We start from the raw sequence: 15,086 nt of genomic DNA on the forward strand, positions 1-15,086 counted from the left end.
GGTGCTTTTTATTTTATTTTCTTGCGGAAATAAATAATTATTATTTTTCATATTTTATTGGGGGAACAATACATATTAAAGTCATATTTAATTATTTGAGTATCCTCCAATGATTTGTATAAGATCTCGTTTTTTAAATAATGTTCCAATACCCTAAAGTTTAATTCATAGTTTGGGATGTCAAGAAAAGACAGGATTTGTTGCTACTGAAACTCACGGAAGATACTTAATGTGTTGATGATGGAACTCCACGATTTTCAGTGCTTGATGCACCACCTCTCGGTAAGCAAACATTGTGTTGATGAATGATCATGCTGCAACACCGCTCTACCATCATTACATATTAATTACACTGACACAATACACAATAATTCCAAACTACTTCATTGTATATATTTGGTAAAGAAACTATTCGCAATCGAGAATATTTATTATATTGACGACATTTTGATGACGTAATTTTCAAACGATTTTTTTTAAATCAGGAAGCTCTTTCGATAATAATATGTACAACGTTGACATTACGTATTATATTACATTCAACCATTACTTATAAAAAAAAAGCTATGCTCCTGATGAACGAACTTGGAATCGACAACATTGCGTTCTTGTACCCGAATTCTCCAAATTTTGTTGTTGTTTACAATAATTCATAATCAAAGGTAGCAAATTCGTTAAAATGACAAAAAACAATACATAAACTAAATATACAAAAGATTATAAATGAGTTACATTAAAACAAAATAAACAAATGAAAATATGATGAAATAATAGGGTGATCAGTAATTTGAGCTTTAAAGTTGGTGAGGAAGTGCAAATTTTAATATCTTCTGGAAAATTCTCCCATAGAGAAAATTACAAAAGAGGAGTTTAGAAAAGTGTTGGTCTTTGCCTTCCAGTGAATTAATTGTCCTTCACACCTTCCACTTGATTTCACATATTCATTAAAAGAGAAAGGACAGCCATTAATTATTATTTTTAAAACCTAAAGTGAATGAATCGATTTAATTTGAAAATATCTTCTTACTTGACAAGTACAACGACACTCGTCATTCGTATTTTATTTACACATCTCTGACTGGTTATAATCGCACGAAGCATAGCGGACTCGATCCTGTAGTAGTCACAGTGCACCACGAGTCCACATGAAATTAACATAATCCAAATTTGACCAAAGCATATGCCTAAACATATTTTGTTTATATTTAAAAACATTCGGGAGAACGACACCGTAAATATGGCCTACAGTAATTTCTCTAATTGTCTTGTAATTGTTATTAACATTCGTTGTTTTAATATGAAAGTTTATATTTTTTTTTTAAGACGAACGTGAACGGGTGTGCGTGTATGCAACAAATCGCTAATATGCATTTTAAGCTATGACCTTTATTTGATTATGATTTTTGACCTATATACTCTTAGTATTCAATTCGGTGGCTAACTCTATCATGGTGCTATCATTATTTGCGGTTTTAATGGCTTTATTTTTTGCAAACTTTCTTTTTAAGCTTTCTTTTAATTCTTCATTAATTGGCTTATTCTTTCTTTTTTTGCTCTTTCTGAATATAAATAAGTAAAATATTGCAACTCCTTGGAGAGAGTTAAACACACAGAACAAGATCAGAAACACAAGGCTGCCGTCCTTCTTAACAAAACACAGAAATCCGAAAACCCATGTCAGGCCTAGGAGGAAAGACAATGCGATTGCGTTAGAGATTCGATTCTTCTTCTCTTCCAACGTAGAATATTTATTTCCCAGCATTTTGGAACGAGAACAGTACAAACTGTTAAGAACCAGTATGTATATAATGCAGTTACAGGCCATGATAAATGCAATCGGGATAACAACAGCATAGATGAAAATGTCCGAATCATGCGTGTTAACATAACAACTGAAAGGTAAAATAGTTTGGTTAACTCACATTAAGCAAAATATTAAACCTATCATGTTAGTACATTTTTTACATCATATTTATCATTGTATGTTCATATTCATTATTTCCGATAGATTTAGCAGAAATACATTGATAATGAATTGTGCCTATCTTCTATTTGTCAGGATTTGTTATAGTCGTAATATAAGTGTGTAGTTTACGTGTGTATATTTTTTAAATAATGGTAATATTGTAAATATGAAATAAATAATATATGTGAATTTAATCTCTAAAAAATAATTCGTACAATCGTATACATATTTCTGTTCCATTTGTTTGTGTTTGTATATTGCAGCCCTAGTATATTTCATACTTGTTATTTATTCATGTTTTATGAACAAACTAGTAAAATGAATTATTATTAAACATACTTACTAGTCTGTGTTTTCATAGAATGACATATCTACTGACATTAGAATTATTGGTGGTATGAGCGGAATACCTAGAAAAATTGAGTAAACAAAGAATTTAATTTCTTTTTTAGAGGATGGTGCTGGGGTCGTGGAGGACGTCACGTAACTGCCTCTACCTCAAATGTCAATAATGAAATATCTGCATGATTACCAAGTATTAGTTTTAACATTTTCCTTGGATTTAACAATCCTTGGTTGAATGGTATTTGCTGCATTTTTACATTCATTATGTGTGAGGTGGTGGGGGTGGTTGTGTGGATGTGTGCATGTATTTACATTCAATGCATGTGGTTAACTGTGTAAACAAGATCCAGTTATGTATAAATTGAAACAAAAACAAAACCAGATAAATAAGAAATTACACTTGTAAAAAAGGTTAATGAGTAAACAATATGTTTGTAATTTTAATTCAGAATATACAATTTGTATTGTAAATAGAATGATAAAAACCAGTATGCCCATGGTACTTACCCCAAGCGAAGAGCATCGAAGGCTGTAAAATGTTTGAAGTTTTGGCCCGAACAACTTTAACAAAATACAAGTACATGTTGGCTGCTTCCACTGATGTCCATGCGATAGATGTCAAGAGAAAGTAATGTAACAATACAGCGATTGCTATACATGGTACAGTACCAGGAGTTGCAGTATCAATGCCGCATATGAATGTGATATACAGACAAGTGAGAGAGGTGCAAAGGTTTAACATTATCTTCTGAGGTTGAAGTTTACGAAGAGACCTGTTTTAAACAGATGTTATTATTATTCTGTAAATTCTCAATTCTATTTAAAGATGTATTGCCCCCAAAAATATGTAAAATAAAAATTTATGAAATCAAATCTTGAATGACCATGAGAATAACTATTATGCGACATTCAAATAGTATACTGGTATTCAACCAAATAAAGTTTCCAGGGGGACAATTAGATTATGTTTTAGTTGAAAATTTGCTTTATCTTAAATAAGGGAAGAGTGAACTACACTCTTCCATTAAAAAAAATTAAACTAGTGCTTTCTTGGAAATCAGTCGTGGAAACATACATGCACTTTATGAACATTTTAAGAAAAAAAAAGACATATCGTCGTCTCATAGGTGATATGCTTGGAACTTGTCAATGGATACTTAATGTAGAAACAGAATACAAGAACTGAGCTGATAGACTCGGATAAGCCTATCATCAGAAATATCCTGTAATTCCTTCATAGACAAGATAAGATACAACGAGATTCCAGACATACTTTTTAAAAACTTACTTTGTTGATAAGATAACAATTATTGTAGTAAACAGGCACAATATCGACACCCCACAACCTACATACGTCACTATGTCCAACAGCAATACAATATGTCCTGACAATTCATTTGGAAACTATAAAATAATCCATTTATGGTCAAATTGAAGAATTTTACATATTAATGAAACCACAATTATGATAAAATAGTGATAATACATTAATGTACATTTAAGGCGGCGATAATTTTGCAATTAATGAGCTGGAATCTCTCACCATTTTCGATCATTTTAGTGAACGTTACTCAAGAGCTGTTTAGGGTAGATCAAAGCTATCTTTAATCATTGTTTCTCTCTTATTGTGTTGTTGCTATGTAAATATGGTACTTTTAAATTTGATAACAATAATTGTTATATTTATTTTACCGAACCCCAGATTTTTGTGAGTGCCACCGTTCTAAAGGTGAAGTGTGCTAAATAAATAAAATGTTAGCCAATTAATATATTTTACACACATTTTGAATAAAATTAAAACTTACAAATAAAACAGCAAAATTGGTAAGGTGTGTACACTGACATGTTATACCGCTCTTATCGTCCACGTTGACACGCGTACATCCCTCTTCTGACCAATCACCAAAGCCATTGAGTGTTGTGTCCCAGAATACACAGGTGGCATTCTCATAATCCTGTTCAAATTAATTAGTATGCTTTTCACAACAAAAATACAATTTTGATACTTATTGTGCTTTAAAATATTAGCTTTATTTCTAAGCGGATTTAAAAACATTTCTGTGAAGAACATTCCTGCGCTTTTTTAGATGAAAAGAGAAAACTACACAGATTTTGACCGACCATTTTCATATTATGATAAAAGCTTTTAAAATGTGCCTGAAAATCATAAATAATACTAAACCACCTGATCATAAACAATAAAATACAATTAGCTGAAGAATGTAGAGGCCCGTTGCATTAATAACGCCGAAAATATCGTGCATAGCCATAATACGTGATATTGGCCATCTATCGACAGAACCTCCCGTAAGCGGCCATTTTTCTCGGTCACAAGGGTGGCCGCTTACGGGAGGTTCAACTGTAGTAAGAAAGTAAGAAACTTTTGTTGATAAAGTACGACTAGGACACTCGTAAAGTCATTTAATATTGACATAAATAACATACTTTAGGTATTTATTGTTCGCTTTATTGATGTCATAATGATTACACAAAATGGCTGACTGGGTTCCGTTTCCCAGTCTTTTCCTTCTTTCCTTTCGTCAACACTTTAAAATGCTACTAGTTACAAACGACAACTCTTATACTCGCCACTCAGTCTGGTATGACTGGCACCACCTCATATGGTGTTTATAATTCGGGTTAAAATGTCACACAGGGTCACTCGCTTCTCCCACAAATAACATAGTCTAGTTTTGTGTGTATATTCTTGAACAATGAAGCAACTCAAACGTATAAGAATAACGCTAAACAAACTATATTATAAATACAAACATTAGGCTTACCTCTTTAATATTATGGAACACAATTGTAATCGGTTCTTCAAACACAAGTGGTAGGTTATCATCATACACAGTGGCAGATAGGATAATTTTCGATAATTTTATTTCTGTAGAACTCGATTGGAACAAGTTTGAATTGTAATAAGACGTAAAACTGACGTTGGACTTTTGATCTATTTCAAAATAAAACGAATTGTAAGTGAGAACCAATATCATAGTAACTATGACGACACATTTAATTAATTTGAACGGAACTGTTTTTTACTGTTTTTATCTTTTCTCGCCGCGGCTCTAGCTAGCAATGTCCCAAGATATATACTCATTAAGAAGCTTTATCATCGCGGTAGCTATAGTTCTAAGTGTTGGGAATTTGTAAACAGGACTATAACTTATAGGTCCCAGCTGCTGGACCCAAAAAACATCTGGGAAAAGAGAGTCTATGAGGTGTATACCACGGGGCAAATCGTTGAACCTAAATTCGTTTTAATTGTCAATAACTAATTATCGAACTCAATTTAATTTGTAAACAGGGTTACATCAGGTGGTTAAAATCAGTATCGAAAGTACGAACCAACTTTATATACCATCGAGTAAACATTCTAGAAATAACGCGCGATTTACCAAATTTTGCCCTTACGTAAATTTATATATAGATATCTAAAGAAAGAACAATGATTAATTTTAAAATGACGAGCGGCGTTTTTTGTAGGAAATATTTCTTGTTTTAAATAGCTTACAAAGTATCATATAACAATTTGAGGAGTATAAGGCCAAAGCGGCGTTGGACGAATATTAATGGCAAGTCGTCAGTGTATAACTATAATACCTTAATATTGTAGACACATAGTGGCTGTGTTTATAGGCCTACATGATTTTCGAGTCGACCATATTTAAATGGGTAACACATAGGCCCTATTCATGCTTTACATTTTTGCAAAGATTGGGTTTATCCTATTTGACCAATAAGAAAAAGAAACTGGTCATTAGTTAGAAGAGAATGTGATACTGCTGCTTTATTATACAAAATATACCATTTGAAACAAGATTTCTTGGTAATGTGATAGTAGACTGGTCGAACACCTCACAACCACTATAAAGGCAAATCTCAGTCGTTTTCTTCTCTTCTTGCACCACGAATACAACATTATTTCTAATATTATCAGAGTCAAAACTTAAAATCTGCACAGACAAAGTTTCTTCATTCTGAGTGTAATTCTGACCATCAGTGGCAGCTGTACTAATTTGTTGCTCAAAAGACTCAAGGATGACAGAGGTAGTTTCAGGCGTTATTTCCGTGTCTGATGACTCGGACGTGCCTAATACTGCATCAACAATACCGACCACGGCATCAGTAACCTGTAATGGGAAATGAAAATGTTGAAAATTACTTACCACTGAACGACTGATTCTGCAGCAAGTCATGAGGTAGATTGTTCGATATACCTAGACTCGCATCTAGGTAAATGTCAATATTCAGTCACAATCTACCTCATGAAAGCTGCAGAATCGAGTGGAATGGTAGTCATTTTTAAAAAATGTTTAGGCTTTAGGCCGGCAATTGCAGATTTTGGACCGGCACTGAAGTAATTTCAAATAGTAAAAAGTATAATAATTAAATGTTCAGTGTTATAGGGGCATATATCTTTAAGTTACAATTTCATTTGGCGATTCAATGTCCGCTATTGTTTCCAAAGCTACAGATACTTGTTGTACATCAGCTTGTTGAAGGCCACCAGTGTCTTCTACCGTTTCTACTATTTCCACAAGCTCAACAGCAACCTCTTCAACATTCTCTTCATTGACGTCCTGAACAGAAACTTAATATTAGTTAAAGATAGACATGGTCTGGATGGGGAAATTAGAGATAGTCACGGGGATTGAGAAAAGTATTTCCCATTATGCGAAACATGATAGGCCTATGGTAAATTTGATCCACTGGTAACGTACTGGTATTAAAAGAAGATGCAATATATTGTGGCAAGAGGCATAAACAGTAAACAATGTGTAAGTAAGTGCGGTAGTAAGAAAAGCAAGAAACTGCCGGTGCCGATTAAATAGGAAGCTTTTGCATTAAATAGGAAGATGTGGACATGTGGTGCACTGTGAATACAGGATCGGATCCGGCATGTTTGGTAAGATTGTAAAAAGTTGTGTAAATAAAGTACGAATGAGTGTCGTTGTTTTGTACTTGTCGTCAGAAGAGTATTGACCGACTATTTAAAAGCCTATAATACAATACCATAATCACCAATTTTGAATCAATCAAACGGATGTCATTTGGTTTCAAAAAGAGTACGTATGTACGATCGATACTTAAATAACAACTGTTGAAATATGTTGTGACAGGTATTACAGGCCTAGAATGTTGCCAAGTTGTTTTGTAAATTACATTATCAAGTCTAATCCTAGACCTCATAGGCCTACTCGTATGTATGACCTGCCAAATAAACGCCAATAAATCCACACAGGGCAGTGTATGTGTGGGTGGTTGGTGGGAATTAATCAACTTCTAAGGAAATAATGATCCATTCAATGTTTAATTTGCGGAGAAGCTTGCCTATCATATCAAGACGTTTTCATGTTCTTGGGAACTTAATCCAATCAAATGTTTATAGACTACTAGGCCTGGGCAAATAAAATAATTTCTAGCCTTCAGAAACTTTCATCACCACATCATCACTTTGCTTCGAGTACCCAAACCTACACGTGTGTCTCTACATTGTCTAACATAGCGCATGCGCATCATCTTACTTGTTGAATCTTAGAAATTTCCAAAAATACATATTAATATATTTTAGAGTGAGTAGCCAATCGCATGCGGCTGAAACTAGTCAACCGGATTATCGTATGCACCAAGAATTCTTGCGGGTCAAACCACGTGACTTTTACGTGTTTCCACCCCCCTTCCCCACCCTTTATAACAACTTTCTGGTTTCCACAGACGGAGTTTATAAGTAGTATACGTATGAAATACCATATGTAAAAAATATTTATCTTTTTACTAATATTAAAAGACACACATCTATTACAGAAACATTTGTTTTTTTGTTCGTGCTTAAATTGTTATTACAGTTTACATAATGTTGATTTATTTCGATTTTTTTTACTAGGCAATATACCGTAAAATTCAAGAGTTTGGACTTCAGCACGCGTACGTCGTTGGAGATACGGCCACACGGATACTGTGCGAAAAGATGGCGTTGCCGGTGTTGCCCGTCCAGCACATCCCAGCATTTTAGACGAATTGAGATGACTGCACGCCGATTGCCAACAATGAGAGAGATGCTGGAATACGTTCACAACACTACTGGATCTACGGCGATACATTCACTATGGAAAGCCAAACCCGCCAAAAAATACATAATACATACCATCCACCAATAATTCATTCGTACGAAATTCAAACCATCCAATCTTATTTCATGCAGTTCAATGAAAACTTCAACTCATATCTACACCATCCAATACAATGTGTGATCATCTACCACTAACCCAAAAACAATACGCCAAACAAAATACCCATAACACAAACCATCTAAAGAATGTTGAGCCCATAATAATGAGCGATAATTGAATTAATCTAACGTTAATACAAGTATATATTAGCCAACTCATTTATCAACATTTCATGCAGTTCATGAACATTTTAAATAAAGCATCAGAATTATAGTTTATCGAATTCATATTCTATTGCCTGTTTTATGTAACGTTCGCCTGTTTGTCAGTTGAAAGTGGTGTATACAGTCGACCAGTCTGCTTTTCACACGGTTCGCTTGTTCTTCCGAGTTTGGGGGGGTGGGGGGGGGGGGGGGGGGAGGGGGAGCGTGGCTCTTAGTTGAGGGCGGCGGGATGTGGTATGTGGCCGACATCACCATAGTTCCTAATTTAGACCAACATAGCATTTAAATTAGCTTTAGATCGTTTATAGGCCTATGATTTTTTTTATTAATTAATGGAAACAACTGTACAAGACGTGGAATCGTTGGAAAAAGAATTAGCCTAAATCACTTGCAGTTGTTGCCTATTGAAAGCAGACCTTTTGACGTAATACTTTCAAAGTAGAATAAAAATAGAATGTTATTTCTTGTTATTTTTATTCTAATTCTGTCCAGGATTTAGCTGTAAACTGTACAAAGAATATTGTAATTCAAAAGACATTTCTTTTTGTACCTTATTAATAGCATAGAGGAAATGCAATTTTTAGAATAAAAAATAAAGAGAATAAAAATAGAATGGTATTTCTTGTTATTTTTATTCTAATTCTGTCTATGATTTAGCTGTAAACTGTACCAGTATTAAGAATACTGTAATTCAAAAAATGTGCGACATTTCTTTTTTGTACCTTATTATTAAGAGATGTTAAGAGATAGTTAAGTGTGTGTCTTTGTCCGGATTGTTTGACAATTATTCCATTCTATATTCTATACTAAATCTTAGCAATCACAACAAAGATTAAAATTATAATTGATGTAACCTTTAGTGTCTTGGTGATTTTTTTTTCACGCAAACATGGCATTATTCTGGCTGTAGCGGTTACGATATCAGGACCTTCCTTTAATATACCGAGCGTGACGGTTATTTCGCGACACATGCAACGGCGGTAATCCCCCTCCCCATAATCCGCAGACCCTATACACGCAGGCTTGGTGGGCTTCAGTTAGCAAAGGTTAAAATGATGAACTAAAATCACCTAATTAAAACCTTAAAGAGGCGTACGAAGATGTTTTTTTTTAAACTAAAATTGGAAAACGTAATGCCTATTATTACCGCGTGCATTCGCTTCGTAGCCTACTGATCGACCATTTTATTTTTTAAGTTTCAAAATGACATCATAAACTTTTCTTCGGACCGAACTTTAAATCGACCAATATAGTGCCGATCAGAACGAAACGCATGCGCAAATAATGTTGTATAAATTACCGTGTCCTTTCATATCTACCGTCCCCTTTCGCTCGGTAGGTGATTGCATACAGCTTTTCCCTACTGACAAGGGAATATTCACTTACTCACTTTTTATTTTAATCATAGTTTATAATTAGATGTGGTTATAAAACTTTAGGGATATACAATTTCAGAATATACAATACAATCATAGTGTAATAAATGCTTAGCAGTTACTATTAGGTCTACACTTTATTTTTACATTTGAAAAAAATGAAAAAACCCATAAAATTTCACCCTAGCTAAAATTAAAACCTGAGGAAAAATAGATAGGACCCGGTGTGAATTGGAAATGAGTGCACTTTACCATTGTAACTATTACTAATAACACAGATATGTGGGATACAAGAAACTAGATTGATTATAAACGCATTGATAGCAATCCAACAAACGGATTAAAAGTAAAATGTTGTCATTAGTCTATGCTGTACTATTGACAAACAACTATTTTGAATTGCTTGCAACTTTAACATTTTATTTGGCAAGACTAAAAGGTACTTATTTGGTTTTATTTATTCATGTTTTATTTCAAATGCTTGGCAAATTAGAAAAGTTGAAAAAGAGATTTAACTAAAATATTTCAGTGTATGGGCTAATAATAGGCGTGTTCTTAGCGGGGTAAATAACTAAACACGAACAGGCCCGATGTTTCATTATGGTAGTATAGCTAACCCTACAATATTATTATTGTATATCATGCTTGAAACAAAATTAATCATTAAATATATTCAAATTGATTTATTTTCTTGGTATTTCTTCATTAAAATGTTATAAACATGGAAGAAACATTGATGAGTCGTAATGTAGCGTGACAGCCATTACAAAAGGTTTGTTTATATTCGAGAGTGTTTAGTAAAAGAGAACAAACATAAGAAATATAGAAGTGACGTTATACAGAAGGAAATATGTACATACAAGCCGAAAGAGAAGTGTATGTAAAATGAATAAACACTGTGATTCATCATTAGCAAAAATTGCGTTGTTGGTTTAAGTTTGCTTTTAAGCATTATGGCGACTAATACAAATACTGTCAGACGTTTTGTGACAAACTTAGACAACACCTCTAAAAAGGGGGTAGCCTACCTTTGTGAGATCGTTTATTTCTGCAGATAGATCAGTTTCTGCAAAAAAAGAAAAGAAAAGTAGGCTCATTAAAAATGTAACAAATGTATCTCTTGCCTGAATAGATGATGATGATGACGATGACGATAACGATGACGATGATCATTATCATTATTATTGTCATTATTATTCGGTATGATACAATTACTTACCAATAGTAATGTAAAATGTACAACTTTCTATTTGTCCTGCAGCGTCCGTTGTACTGCACGTGACTCTCGTTACCGATCCAATTGGATAAGAGTCTCCCGGTTGACTTGTACAATTAACCGGTGGTGGCGGTGTTTCATTAGTATTTGTAATCGGTACTACCCAATCCGGAGATGATGTGTTCGTAGATATGTCTCCGGGGCATTCGAGTGTTTGTGTAGCTGTCGTGAAAATGGTATTTTAAATACAGTACTGTATATTCAATAGACACAATAGCCTGTTACTAGAATTTGCGACCATTGTGAGGAAGTAAATACAAATATATTAATCCAATTGTACAGTATTTGTAATCGGTACTACCCAATCCGGAGATGATGTATTCCTAGATATGTCAGCAGGGCATTCGAGTGTTTGTGGAGCTGTCGTAAAAAATTGGATAGTACAGTAGGCTACGTAAAATAATATCTGTCCACTAGAATAACTTATTACAGTACTCGAATGTACGAACATTGTACCGTGTAATCTCAAAAATATGTTAATACTGTACAATAGTTTTTATTCAAGGTATTTTCGACATTCATAAAGCAGGCCCCGTATTTCGATCAAGTGGAGCCTTTAGTAGTGTTAACCGACCAATCAATTACGTAGTAATAATGTTACAAATATATAAATCGGAAATACTCGGGCCAGCGGAACGTTTTTGAAATGGGAATGGGGGTCAAGTTGATTGTGAATTTTGCGACCAACTAAACCAACAGGAGGCTCCAAACTCCCCTCAGCCCCACCATGGTTGGGTTTAAGATGAGCGAAAAATAAATAAATAAAATCTTCTAAATGGAAATTGCACTCTCACAAAACGGGTTTTTTTTCTAGAGCGTGCAATTTTATTTTTACCTCTCCGGGTGAGAACATGTTAGGAAGGCCAGAGGCTGGAATGCCACTCACATACAACGTTTTTTGAGAAATAAACAGAAATTGATATCCTGCATGGTAAAAAGGACTCCCGATCACGTTTTGGATTGGTTGCCGTTTAAAATAATTTTCATTACAATCATTTTTCATGTTGGTTCATTCATTTTTTAGATGTTGCCATATTGTTTATTTTAGTTTTTTTTTTAAATATATTCTTATTTAGTTTAGGGATGCAAATAAAAGTGAATGTAGATAAAAACTACAATTATTTGATTTAGTACGCGAGAAAATATACTCAGACACTAGACAGGAGGGGCATCAATTCTCCCCTCTACGTTATAGTCTCTTAATTACTTTTTTTTCGATCATACACAAAATGTACATAATTTTTATACTCGAGCACCATTGTTGGGGCTGTGGCAAGACAATTTTTAGAATATGAACATTTTAGTTTCGGCTTTGAATTATAGGTATATTTTAATAATTTTAAATACCTAATTTTGCTGTGTTTTAAATTAAGTTTCTATTATAATTCATTTTTCTTTTGGTATTTACTTTTTGGTTTGCTGCTAGCAAATGGCAATGCAGGTCAATTTCATCATGCAGGACACTGGCTCAGGGCCAACTATGAAGAGGTGTTGTGCATACACATTACTGTTTTGAATAATACTGCAAATTATTATCATTTTATCATCATTATTATTATAAAAAAAATGAAAGAAAACCTGGAGTCAGTGGTATTGTTGTCGCCGTTATTGTAGTCATCGGTTTTGCTGTTTCCATTGTTGAAGTCTTCAGTTCTGTTGTTGGCATTGTTGTAGTAATCCGTTTTGTTGTTGTTGGCATTGTTGTAGTAATCCGTTTTGTTGTTGTTAGCATTGTTGTAGTTGTCCGTGTCGTTGTTGTTGGCATTGTTGTAGTCGTCCGTGTTGTTGTTGGTGTAGTCGCCCGTGTCGTTGTTGTTGGCATTGTTGTAGTCGTCCGTGTTGTTGTTGTTGGCATTGTTGTTGTCGTCCGAGTTGTTGGTGTAGTCGCCCGTGTTGTTGTTGTTGGCATTGTTGTAGTCGTCCGTGTCGTTGGTGTAGTCGCCCGTGTTGTTGTTGTTGTTGTTGTTGTTGGCATTGTTGTTGTCGTCCGTGTTGTTGTTGGTGTAGTCGTCCGTGTTGTTGTTGTTGGCATTGTTGTTGTCGTCCGAGTTGTTGGTGTAGTCGCCCGTGTTGTTGTTGTTGGCATTGTTGTAGTCGTCCGTGTCGTTGGTGTAGTCGCCCGTGTTGTTGTTGTTGGCATTGTTGTAGTCGTCCGTGTTGTTGGTGTAGTCGCCCGTGTTGTTGTTGTTGGCATTGTTGTAGTCGTCCGTGTTGTTGTTGTTGGCATTGTTGTAGTCGTCCGTGTCGTTGTTGTTGGCATTGTTGTAGTCGCCCGTGTTGTTGTTGTTGGTATTGTTGTAGTCGTCCGTGTCGTTGGTGTAGTCGCCCGTGTTGTTGTTGGCATTGTTGTAGTCTTCCGTGTCGTTGGTGTAGTTGTCCGTGTTGTTGTTGTTGGCATTGTTGTAGTCGTCCGAGTTGTTGTTGGTGTAGTCGCCCGTGTTGTTGTTGTTGGCATTGTTGTAGTCGTCCGTGTTGTTGTTGGTGTAGTCGCCCGTGTTGTTGTTGTTGGCATTGTTGTAGTCGTCCGTGTTGTTGTTGTTGTTGGCATTGTTGTAGTCGCCCGTGTTGTTGTTGTTGGCATTGTTGTTGTCGTCCGTGTTGTTGTTGTTGGCATTGTTGTTGTTGTTGTTGGTGTAGTCGCCCGTGTTGTTGTTGTTGGCATTGTTGTTGTCGTCCGTGTTGTTGTTGGTGTAGTCGCCCGTGTTGTTGTTGTTGGCATTGTTGTAGTCGTCCGTGTCGTTGTTGTTGGTATTGTTGTTGTCGTCCGTGTTGTTGTTGGTGTAGTCGCCCGTGTTGTTGTTGTTGGCATTGTTGTAATCTTCCAAGTTATTATTGCTGTTGTTGTTGCTGAAGTCATAAGTTCTGTCAAATGGCAAGAATAATATCAAAATCCCTAACGAATATTGCCAAGAGGCATTTTATAAGGGGATCTAGGTTAACAAACTATTGCCAGTATACAACATTATTTCATAATTTAGTACTTTATTAGGCTAAAAATATAGAAAATAGTAGATAATAAAATTACGGTAAAAGTAGATAAAAAAAATTACGGTAAAATATACGGTAAATTACTGGAAGTAAAGTCTTTGTTAATTAAACCAAAAGGACGTAAGTTCAAAAAGAAAAAAACACATTTTTAAAAAGTTACGAAAGCTTGAATGGTAAAAATGTTTTAAAAACGAAAAGAAGATTGACATATTATGCAAATTGATTAATTAAAAACTTAAACCTTACATTTCAAAATAACGCAATACATCAATGTTCTGAAAAATGGCAAGGTTTGTCAGAAACGAACAATGTTTTTCTGGTAAATTAGTTTGCGCTGAGACTGTTACCACCAGAGAACTGATCACGAACGAAAACTCCAAAAGAATCCAAAATTAAGTTGGTACTTAATGTTATATTGTGCTCTGGGAATGAATGATAACACTAAGTATTTCACTAAGAAATCAGACCATGTGCTAATGTTCAGCCATCTTGTAGAACTCCTTTATTAGTCTCCAATCCAGTCGTTAAATTGCTAATATGAATACATTACACTTAAAAATCTAGGTAAATTAGCCTTAATATCTAATTAATGGTGGTGATACATTGGTCAATTTAGGTTGGCATTGCACAATTGTTTCCTGCTCTGAGTGTTTTTTTTGTTCTTTGCCCCCTTGCATTTAATACATTTTTATCCGTAACCTGTATTAATAAAGGATAAGGATAAAAACTATAATA

At 34.6% G+C, this 15,086-nt stretch overlaps 1 protein-coding gene across 1 annotated transcript; it reads right to left on the reverse strand.

The window, feature by feature from the left end:
* Positions 1 to 446: 446 nt before the first annotated feature.
* On the reverse strand, positions 447 to 13,425 carry LOC144849667 (adhesion G-protein coupled receptor G6-like). The gene is made up of 11 exons (XM_078706658.1): positions 12,942 to 13,425; positions 11,307 to 11,525; positions 11,116 to 11,153; positions 6,745 to 6,897; positions 6,123 to 6,447; positions 5,095 to 5,264; positions 4,117 to 4,266; positions 3,600 to 3,715; positions 2,819 to 3,084; positions 2,310 to 2,376; positions 447 to 1,892 (listed from the first exon to the last, which is right to left on the reverse strand). The coding sequence occupies exons 1-11, from the start codon at positions 13,393 to 13,395 to the stop codon at positions 1,409 to 1,411; spliced, it is 2,442 nt and encodes an 813-aa protein (XP_078562784.1). The 5' UTR covers positions 13,396 to 13,425; the 3' UTR covers positions 447 to 1,408.
* Between the last annotated feature and the right edge of the window lie 1,661 nt (positions 13,426 to 15,086).

The sequence above is a fragment of the Antedon bifida genome, chromosome 8 (assembly GCF_963402885.1).
Source record: "Antedon bifida chromosome 8, ecAntBifi1.1, whole genome shotgun sequence".
Classification (NCBI taxonomy): domain Eukaryota; kingdom Metazoa; phylum Echinodermata; class Crinoidea; order Comatulida; family Antedonidae; genus Antedon; species Antedon bifida.